The sequence below is a fragment of the Capra hircus genome, chromosome 25 (genome assembly GCF_001704415.2).
Source record: "Capra hircus breed San Clemente chromosome 25, ASM170441v1, whole genome shotgun sequence".
NCBI lineage: Eukaryota > Metazoa > Chordata > Mammalia > Artiodactyla > Bovidae > Capra > Capra hircus.
In genome coordinates, this window is record NC_030832.1 from 26,765,991 (window position 1) to 26,776,422 (window position 10,432).

General features: G+C 50.3%; 2 protein-coding genes across 5 annotated transcripts in view; both read left to right on the forward strand.

Annotated features, from left to right (window-relative positions):
* Positions 1–6,542, forward strand: part of SRCAP (Snf2-related CREBBP activator protein) — a 30,839-nt gene extending 24,297 nt beyond the window's left edge. For 3 of the 4 annotated variants that reach the window (XM_018040168.1, XM_018040169.1, XM_018040170.1), the window contains exons 28-34: positions 772–941; positions 1,099–1,295; positions 1,392–1,506; positions 1,718–1,837; positions 2,918–3,112; positions 3,259–3,342; positions 3,452–6,542. In XM_018040168.1, the coding sequence (XP_017895657.1) occupies positions 772–941; positions 1,099–1,295; positions 1,392–1,506; positions 1,718–1,837; positions 2,918–3,112; positions 3,259–3,342; positions 3,452–6,142 (3,572 nt within the window). In that variant the 3' untranslated portion in view covers positions 6,143–6,542. The remainder of the gene's footprint in view (positions 1–771; positions 942–1,098; positions 1,296–1,391; positions 1,507–1,717; positions 1,838–2,917; positions 3,113–3,258; positions 3,343–3,451) is intronic. The other variant, XM_018040171.1, reaches the window with a different exon arrangement.
* Positions 6,204–10,211, forward strand: TMEM265 (transmembrane protein 265). Its single transcript, XM_013974819.2, has 3 exons — positions 6,204–7,123; positions 8,148–8,318; positions 9,724–10,211. Exons 2-3 carry the CDS (start codon positions 8,151–8,153, stop codon positions 9,883–9,885), a joined length of 330 nt encoding a protein of 109 aa, XP_013830273.1. The 5' UTR covers positions 6,204–7,123; positions 8,148–8,150; the 3' UTR covers positions 9,886–10,211.

Consider the following 10,432-nt stretch of genomic DNA (forward strand, 5'->3'; position numbering starts at 1 on the left):
TTTGAGGCATGCCTTCCCTGGGAATCAAGGGATCTCTGCCAGGTGTTCATAGGATTAGTTGGGTTCCGTTAGTCATGAATGATAATAGTGAATAGTTTCTGCTGCAGTTCTGCACAGATACTTCTATAGTAACATAAAATTTGGAGATTTCATAAATGTTTTAGAACATAAGAAAGGCAGCAGAATTTTTAATAATATGTATTTAGTAGCTATTTTAGAAAAAAAATTATAATTTTATAACATTTGAAACCATTCAGAATAGGTAAAATGAAAGTCTTTGTTGAAAGTGTTTAAACTGACTGAATCAGAAATGTTACAGAAGTTGTTTTCTGCTTGGTAGGTTGAACTAGATAACCTCATAAGATCCTGCCTCGGTGGTCTGATCTTAGTGACCTTCCATTCCCTGTACCCCTTCATGACATCAGCGGATTTGTTATCTTGTGAATTGCTTTTTTTGTGTTTCAGTTGGTATAACTCAGTGTAGTGCTTGAAGGTCTCTTGGTCATACACCACTAAGGATTTCTTTGTTTACCCCGAGGGGTCTGTATTACCCTTCCCCTAGACTGAAAGAAGTCAGGTCCAAGTCAAGAGCATACTTAAGAGGAAGAACCCTTAAGGGAAGAAAATATATGTTAAATATTTTTGATCCTCTGGGTTCACCAAAACCCTGGCGTAAAACGTTTCTCTCTCAAGTACATAGGCTTCCAGTGCTAAGTGTTCTCCTCACTCCAGCTTATAGCTCGTTCCTTGTACCCCTTCTTATCTCTTCAGGAAAGTTGCAAACGTTGGCAGTGCTTTTGCGACAGCTCAAGGCAGAGGGCCACCGGGTGCTCATTTTCACCCAGATGACCCGAATGCTGGATGTATTGGAGCAGTTTCTCACCTACCATGGCCACCTCTACTTGCGTCTGGATGGGTCAACTAGAGTTGAACAGAGACAGGTAACCCAGGCACCTGCAACCCTTAGAGGCTCGCCTCAGCTCAGTCTCCTTTTCTAGGGCTCAAGAGTCTCATGAGGGGGTCCCACTAAGCCTTGGTCTGTTTTTGGAGATATGTCTCCCAATACTGTTCTTTTTTTTTTTTCCCTTTTTTCTCTAGGCTTTGATGGAACGATTCAATGCAGACAAACGCATATTCTGCTTCATCCTTTCAACTCGGAGTGGGGGTGTGGGCGTGAACCTGACGGGGGCAGACACTGTTGTTTTTTATGACAGCGACTGGAATCCTACCATGGATGCTCAGGCCCAGGATCGCTGTCACCGAATTGGCCAGACCCGAGATGTCCACATATATAGGTGTTGCCTTGTCTCCCCTTACCTTACTTTTCCTTTGCTTATAGGGTTTTATTGATGTATTTGACTGTTTATACATGTCCTTCATCACCTGCCTAGGCTTATCAGTGAACGGACAGTGGAAGAGAACATCCTAAAAAAGGCAAATCAGAAGAGAATGTTGGGAGATATGGCTATTGAGGGAGGCAACTTCACCACAGCCTATTTTAAACAGGTACTAAGATCTTCCAGTCTGTGTAGGAGAGAACTGCTATGCGTATGGGAATTACTGCTGCTTATTATTAGAAAGGATGTTTTGACCCCCACATACCTGCCTTTTCAACCAGTGATGCTTCTGATACCACTGATAGCTACCAGCTTCATAGCTATAGACCTGAGACCAGCATTCCTTTGGCTCTGACACTCTGTGTATGTTCTTTCCAAAGCAGACCATCCGAGAGCTGTTTGATATGCCTCTGGAGGAGCCGTCTGGCTCATCTGTACCCTCTGCCCCTGATGATGAGGAGGAGACTGTGGCCAGCAAGCAGACCCATATCCTGGAGCAGGTGAAAAAAAGAGTGGGCAGGGACTTCCCTGGCAGTCCAGTGATTAAGACTCTACGCTTCCACTGCAGAACTTCCATCCCTGGTCAGGGAACTGAGATCCTGCCCTGCAGAAAAAGAGTTGACAGTCCCTAGAGTAGAGCTAATGGTTATAGTGTGTGTCATCTTTCAGTCTCTTGAGCCTGTCCAAGGGGAAGGAACTCTTACTACTGCTTCCCAGATTACAGTTCACCTTTGATACTTGTGAGAAGATTGCTTATTGGTTCACCTGATTTCATAGATAGAACCACGGTTCTAGGTTTGAATTCCAGCAGTGCTTCCTAATAGTGTCTGTTAAGCTACATCCATTTAATCCTCTGAGCCTCAATTCCCACTTCTCTGAAATGCTAAATTAGAAGGAAGTAACTGAGGGTTAAATGGCATAGCGGATTAAAAAGTGCTTTGTATATAGTGTAAAACTCTTTTTCCAAACATTAAAGCATACTAGAATCATTTGGAAGGTTTTGAAAAAGATTGATTCCTGGGCCCTGTTTCACAGTCTTTCTACTTAAATCATGATTTTTAAAGGTGAGGCGTTTATAGTTATTTGGAAGTAGACAGATGTTTAGAAACTACAGGTGTGGATTATCATGGAGAAAATTTTCCCTACCAAGTGCATTCCTCTCATGCTCTAGGCTACTTCCCTCAGTGACTTTGGTGTGATCTCTCTGGATATTCATCTCAGGGGAATGATCAGATATTAGTTTGTTGTCCTGAGGCATCTCAGTGCGAAAAAGAATTGTGGATTATTTGTATTAAAAAAAACTACTGCTTTAAAAAGATATGAGGCTGACTTGAATGGAAAGTAAGTAGAACTTGAGGTCTCAAAAACAGTTATTTTGTCCCTGCTGGGACTCCTGGTTGAATATGTTCTATCCTATATGGACTACTGTGTTGCTTTGGTAATTTGGGTGACCCAGAAGAGAGCTGAGTTATGGTGTAAATCTGCTTTGGTGTAAATCTGGCCTCAAACATTTGCCAGAATCAAATCACAGGATGTAAAGAAAGAACTTCTCATGGTGTTTCTTCCCCACACCCTTGTAGGCATTGTGTCGAGCAGAGGATGAAGAGGATATTCGTGCGGCCACCCAGGCCAAGGCTGAGCAGGTGGCTGAGCTTGCAGAATTCAATGAGAATGATGGGTTTCCTGCTGGTGAGGGAGAGGAGGCTGGTCGGCCTGGGGCTGAAGATGAGGAAATGTCCCGGGCTGAGCAGGAAATTGCTGCCCTTGTAGAACAGGTTGGTGTTGGATCCACTAGTTCTCAGCCTTACCCTCCATAGCCCTTTCCTCTGGACTCTGTGAATGTCTGTCTTTGGTGAAAATCACGAGTGATGGGCCCTGGGCACCAGGTTGCTATTTTCATCACCACTGCTCTTTCCCACAGCTGACCCCCATTGAGCGCTATGCCATGAAATTCCTGGAAGCCTCCCTGGAGGAGGTGAGCCGAGAGGAGCTCAAGCAGGCAGAAGTGAGTATTTCTTCAGGGTGGGGATAGAAGTGGAAAGTGACTGCTTTCCACCTATTCCTACGTGCTGCTTGCCTCCCTATGACCAGTCCTTGGGCTCTGTTTTTGATAGGAGCAAGTGGAAGCTGCCCGCAAGGACCTGGACCAAGCCAAGGAGGAGGTGTTCCGCCTACCCCAAGAGGAGGAGGAGGGGCCAGGGGCTGGGGATGAGGTTTCCTGTGGGACTGGTGGAGGCAGCCACCGGCGCAGTAAGAAGGCCAAGGCCCCTGAAAGGCCAGGGACTCGCGTCAGTGAGCGTCTTCGTGGAGCCCGGGCTGAAACTCAAGGGGCAAACCACACTCCTGTCACATCCACCCATCATACCCGCAGCACCTCCACACCCCCTCGCTGCAGCCCTGCCAGGGAACGAGTTCCCCGGCCAGCACCTAGGCCTCGACCCCCTCCAGCTTCAGCTCCTGCTGCAATTCCTGCCCCAATCCCTGTTCCAATCTCTGCCCCAATCCCCATATCCGCCCCAAACCCAGTAACCATGCTTCCTGTCCATATCTTGCCTTCTCCCCCTCTCCCTTCTGCACAGATTCCTCCCTCTTGTTCTTCTGCCTGTACCCCGCCTCCTGCCTGTACTCCTCCACCAGCTCAAACCCCACCTCCGGCCCAAACTTCTCTCTTAACTCCTTCCTCGCCTCTTCTGCTTGGCCTACCTTCTGTGCCCATTTTGCCGCCAGTCACCAACCTCCCCTTGGGCCTGGGGCCTGAGGCAGAGCTGTGTGCACAAGCAATGGCATCTACTGAGTCCCTGGAGCTGGCTGATATGGCCAGTTCTGAGACTTCCCCAGTTACTCTTGTGCCCTCTAAGGATCTGTTGCCAGTTGCTGTTGAGATCCTGCCTGTGTCAGAGAAGAACCTTTCTCTCACCTCTTCTGCACCTAGCCCAACCCTGGCGGCTGGCAGCGTCCCCAACGGTCAAGAGCAGGAGGTGCCCGAGCCTGCCGAGGCGACCATCCTCTCAGTGCTGCCTGATGGTGAGGAAATGCCCACGTGTCTGAGTGAGAGCAGTAGGCTGGAGCTCCCACCCTCAGCAGCATCTGATGAGCTACTTCCAGAGCCACTGGAGACTGATAAGAACTCAGAAGAGCTGGTGGAGGCCCAGACCCCAACCTCTACTCCAGAGAAACCACAGGAACTTGTTTCAGCTGAGGCCACAGCCCCATCAACTTCATCTTCGGCCACCTCCACACCTGAGGGTTCTTCACCAGCCCGGCCCCCTCGGCGTCGCACCAGTGCAGATGTAGAAATTAGGGGTCAAGGGGCTGGTCGGCCAGGGCAGCCTCCAGGTCCCAAAGTGCTTCGCAAGCTGCCAGGACGGCTAGTGACTGTGGTAGAGGAAAAGGAACTGGTGAGGCGACGGCGACAGCAGCGGGGTACTGCCAGCACCCTTGTGCCTGGGGTCTCTGAGACTGGTACCAGCCCGGGAAGCCCATCAGCCCCCAGCATTTCGGGGCCAGAATCCTCACCTCCCACCAGCGGTCCCTGTGAAGTTGCTCCCCCATCCACACTGCCCACTCCAACCCAGCAGCCCTTCATAGCTCGCCGTCGCATTGAGCTGGGGGTAACTGGTGGGAGCAGCTCAGAAAATGGAGAAGGGGCACTGCTTGCCATCACCCCTCCTGCTGTGAAACGTCGGAGGGGGAGGCCCCCCAAGAAGAACAGGTCTCCAGCGGATGCTGGGCGAGGGGTGGATGAGGCACCTTCCTCCACCTCTAAGGGAAAAACCAATGGGGCTGACCCAGTCCCTGGGGCTGAGACCCTTATTGTTGCGGAGCCTGTCCTTGCACCCCAGCTTATTCCTGGGCCCCAGCCTCTCGGACCCCAGCCAGTTCACAGACCTGAGCCCATCGTCCTATCACCTGTGGAGAAAAGAAGGCGTGGGCGGCCCCCTAAGGCCCGAGATCTGCCCCTTCCTGGGACCACTTCCTCTCCAGGGGATGGCAACTTAGAGAGCCGGACACAGCCACTCCCGCCACCACCACCCCTGCCGCCACTCCCGTCACTCCTGTCCTGTCCCGCTGCTGCGGTCGCCAGCACTGTCACCACTCTCACCATTTCAACGTCCCCACCCAAGCGGAAGCGGGGCCGGCCTCCGAAGAATCCACCATCACCTCGGCCCAGCCAGCTCCCTGTCTTGGACCGCGACAGCTCTTCTGTCCTCGAGAGCTGTGGATTGGGGAAGCAGCGGCAAACCCAGGGCCAGGGGGAGAGTGAGGGTAGTTCATCTGATGAGGATGGAAGCCGCCCCCTCACCCGCCTGGCCCGCTTACGTCTTGAAGCAGAGGGAATGCGGGGACGAAAGAGTGAAGGGTCCATGGTGGTGGCTGTAATTCAGGATGACCTGGATTTAGCGGATAGTGGGCCAGGCGGGTTAGAATTGACATCTCCCGTGGTCTCATTAGCTCCAAAACTGCGCTCGACTCGGCTGCGTCCAGGGTCTCTAGTTCCCCCTCTAGAGACTGAGAAGGTGCCTCGCAAACGGGCAGGGGCCCCAGTCGGCAGTGGTCCTGGGCTGGCAAAGCGGACCCGCCTACAGCCCCCAAGTCCCCTGGGGCCTGAGGGTTCAGTAGAGGAGTCTGAGGCCGAAGCCTCAGGTGAGGAGGAGGAAGGGGATGGGACCCCACGGCGCCGGCCTGGCCCCCGCCGGCTTGTTGGGGCCACCACCCAAGGGGACCACCGTATCTTGCGCAGCAGCGCCCCTCCCCACTTGGCTGGTCCTACCATTAGTCACAGAGGCCGCAAGGCCAAGACGTGAGTGGGCTGCCCTCTTCACCTAGGCTTTCTGCCACAGCCCCTCTCTCTCCATGACCAGGCCTGACTCTGTTAACCACTACTTGAAGTCTTTTGAGGGGGAAATCCTCCAGGGAGACATAGGGGCCTTCTCCCTTCTTTCCACCAAAGTAGGGGGTAGGCATCTGGTTGTCATGGAAACGGGGCTCTTCACACATCCCCTTCCCTTCCACCCCACATGGCTGGGCAGTGTTAAGGGTGGCAAGATAGTCTCTGTCCCCACCCCTTTGTACTTGATGTCCCCAGCTATCTTTCATGGCCCCCCCACCCTTAGGGGAAGGGGGAGGGGCTTCTCTACAATGAGTTTTTTCTTTTTTTTTTTTTTTAAGAAGAAAAAAATAATAAACTTAGTTTCTGTATGAGCATCCGCGTAAGGAGGCTTCTGATTTTCTGGTCTGGTGGAGGGTTGGGTGGGAACTTGGGTATCGTTTTTCTCCTCTCTTGCTAAGACCCTAGTACTTGATCTCTAACCCAGAATTGTGTGTCTTTGAGGCAGAAGTCGCCACCCAAGAAGAGGGAAGAATGGCAAATCTGATCTGGTAGGGTACCTTTCCCTAAGGTTTCCGTTTTAAGTCATTCAGATTCGTACTTCTCTTCCTTCTGTTCCCTTGGTTCCTGGCCTTCCTTTGGGGCTCTCTGATGCCTCAGACTTTACCCTGCTTTAATCCCTCTTGCTCAGGTGCTTTCTCCCCCTCTTCAGAAGGCAGGCACCCTACCTCCAGTTACTCCATCCTTTGCCTTCCCTTGCTTTTCCTCCATCTAGCCAGACTGGTTTGAATCAGCCACACCCCCTTCCAGCTTCTGGGGATCTTCAGATGGTGGCTGGCCACCCAGCCCCACCCCTGGGCTTGGCTTGGAGCCCTGAGTCAGCTCCATCTCCACCCAAGCCAAACCAAACCTGAAGCAGAGGCCGAAACTCAAACAGTTCCTCAAGGTCTATAGCCAGGTAAGAGACCCAGTTCATTGTTACATTTTCTCTGATCTCAATTCACTGGACCCTCTCTCTGTGTTTTTTGATGACTATCTGTGTATACTGAGTCTGAGTTCTCTCACATCCATTCTGCAGCTTTGTGGTACATGGCATTCTTGGCTCTTTGCTTGTCTTCCCTCTCTCATTCATCCTTCCTATCCTTTGTTACTTGTGTTCAGAGAACTCCAAATGGTTTCATTCTGTCTAGGGTTTGGGGAATAGTTGGGGGTGAAGGTAGAAAGGGGGTTTGATGCCAGAGCTCTGGGAGATGAGAAATGATTAAGTAGGGCATCATTATGCAGGTTTCTGTGTGGGTTATGAGGTCATTTGGACTCAGTGTTTAACTGATTGTGTTGTGTAACCTGGGTTAAAATGGGGAGAGGAGGTGGAAGGGAGTCTGCATAGTAAGGGAGGCTCTGATTTGGGGAGGTGAGGTCTTTCTGGTGTTGAATTTCCTTAGCTATAAAGACAGCTTGAATGATGTTTTTCCTCTCCTTTCCCCCAACGTCAGGATAATATTTTCATGTGAAATGACTGATTTCCTTGAGATGGAGTACAGGGTTCAGGGTGCCATTGTCTGATCCCTCCTTAATATTTGAGGGCAGCCTCTAAGGAACTTCAGGGCCCTTTGAAATACAGTTTAAAATCACTGACTGGGGTAGACTTAGATACCTAGCAGTCTTTTGAGATACGGTGTTTCTCTGCTGCCTCTCAGTGTGTACCTGTCATTTTGCTTTTCCCCACTTGTCAAAACAGTAAGTAATACAGATAATTCTATGTTGACACCACTTTGCCTTTGAAGGCTGGGAACCTTAGGCTGAGGAAAAGATTCCAGACACACATTTCCTCTCTTGGTCACTAGGGGAATTCCCCAGTAAGGCAGCATTCCTGAGAGTTTGGCTAGGCTACAACATGATCAGGGAGAGGGGAAGAGTCTGAGCAAGGCAGGCCGAGAGTTCAGTTGTTGGGCTTACAAGGATCTTGACTGTATCGCCCACAGGTGATGGAGGACGAGGAGAATGCAGCAGAGAGCCTGGTGTGCAACACGGAAGCTGCTTGTTCTCCATCCCCCATTCGCTGCTGCTGGCTCCGCCTCCGCTGCTTAGCAGCTACTAGCATTATATGTGGCTGCTCTTGCCTGGGAATAGTGGCCCTTGTGTTTGCCATCAAGGTGAGGAATGCAATTCCTGTGGGAGCAGGGGTGTGGATGTAGAAAGGCAGTGGTTCTGTATACCTGATCTGTCTACACTGATGAGTTAATAAGTACCTGCCAGAGCTTGGCTGTGGGCCTGGTGCCAGAAATAAGAATAAGACATGGTTCCTGCCATCAAAGGACCCACAGTCTAGCGAAAGAGATGGCTGTGAAAATGGGTAATTATTAATAGCATGCAGCTCATCTGTATTAGGATAGAGGAAGCACAGGGTATTCTGGGCACCAGGAGGATATATGTATGTGATTGCATGTACGTGTATAAGAGAGAATAGGTGACAGAAAGGCATCCTACAGGTGTGAAAAGAAAGTAATGTTAAAGGATGAGTGAATAAGGATAAAAGGACATCCTATACAAAGGCAACCTGGACGGTTAGTTCAGTATGACTGAACCAGTAAGGAATAGTAAGAGACAAAGCCAGAGGACCCGGATTCCCAGGAGCCTCCAGTGCTGTGTTTGGCAGTTTTAGTTTTATCTGTGAAGTACTAGGGAGAAATGGCAACCCACTCCAGTGTTCTTGCCTGGAGAATCCCAGGGATGGGGGAGCCTGGTGGGCTGCTGTCTATGGGGTCGCACAGAATCGGACACGACTGAAGTGACTTAGCAGCAGCAGCAGGGAGCCTCTCAAGGATTCTTGGAAAAGAAAATGATATGATCAGATTTGTGTGGCAGTAAGATCCACTCTCAAGGCCTATAAGAGAATGAATTGGAAGGGGCAAGACTCAGGGCCGCTGAGCAGTAATTGGAACAATCTGTAGGTATTCAGAAGAAGCTGTGAAGTTTTAGAATGAGCCTCGCCATTCAAAAACATCTGACAGAAACCGCACATGTACTTTTGAAAGGCCACACAGGCTAACTTAAATGTAATACTGGCATTTCCTCCATCCCACTTGTATTTTTATCAGAAATTCTTTTCTTATCATCAGAATAATTTGTGGGTTTCATTAGGGCAAAATCATAAAAAGAATCCTTAATGAAAAGATGAGATTAGCCTTTGGGCTAGTGAGAATGGAGTGTTTGATTGGACATGAGTGAAATACTCATAAGATTGCTCACTGTTTCTTGCCAAGAATTCCAAATTCTGAATGAAACTGAGATGAGTAGAAAAGGATGAGGAATAAAATGATTAAAAAGTACTTCCCCGTATGTGATCTGAGCCAACAACAGCCATCCTGAAAAGGAGGCAGAGTAAAGTTGGGTACCTTACTTTGCAGCTGAGACATGAGGGAGAGAAACTGGAAAGGAAGGTGGAGTGCATGGGTGTGAGATTCTGAGCCATAATGAGGAGGTAGGATTGGAATGGGGCAGTGGGCATTCTGTGGGGAGAAGCAGGGGGAGAACCTAACCAAAAACCTGCCCCCACAGGCGGAAGAGCGGCATAAGGCAGGCCGGTTGGAGGAGGCAGTGCACTGGGGGGCCCGGGCCCGGAGGTTCATCCTGGCCAGCTTTGCCGTCTGGCTCACTGTCCTCGTTCTGGGCCCCCTGCTCCTATGGCTGGTCTCCTACGCCATCGCACAGGCTGAGTGACCCTGGGTGGCCTTTGCTGAGAGTCAGCCGAGACATCCTGGATCCTCCAATGCAGTATTGTGAGGGTCTGGTGCCAACAGTGGTTACTTCCTGGCTGGAAGGATGGTGCCTCTCTCAAAGGGCTTTGGAAGAGCTCTTTAGCCTTTTCTAAAAGGCAGCAGCTGAGACTGATGAGGGGAGGTCAGCCTGCTCTGTTCTTTCAGTGCCCACCAACCCCTATTCCCCCCAATCTACTCCATCCTAGGGGCCTCTAGGAGGGGAGGTTGAAGACCAGGCCTGATTTTATTAGTATTTGTTTTGTAATAAAAATCTTTTTAGTGGTGAAATGTTCCTGTCTAATTGTTGTTCCCCTGCTTTTCCCTGGGCCCTTGGTGAGAGCCAGACTGAACATGTGATCATGGTGGAAGCCTGCATCTCCCCTTACCTAGGAGTTTCAAGAGGAGGAAAGGATCCTCCCACCTCCCCCAACTTTTTCCTTCTTCTAGAAGTCTCCCTTCTTGGAAAGCCCCACACTTCTCTCTTACCTATCAACAGACTATGAGGCCAG

Bases quoted from the DNA above. Each gene is read 5' to 3' on its own strand.
- TMEM265 (XM_013974819.2), top strand. From the start codon at position 8,151: ATGGAGGACGAGGAGAATGCAGCAGAGAGCCTGGTGTGCAACACGGAA. The intron at 8,319-9,723 runs GTGAGGAATGCA...CTGCCCCCACAG, and splicing joins CCCTTGTGTTTGCCATCAAG to GCGGAAGAGCGGCATAAGGC.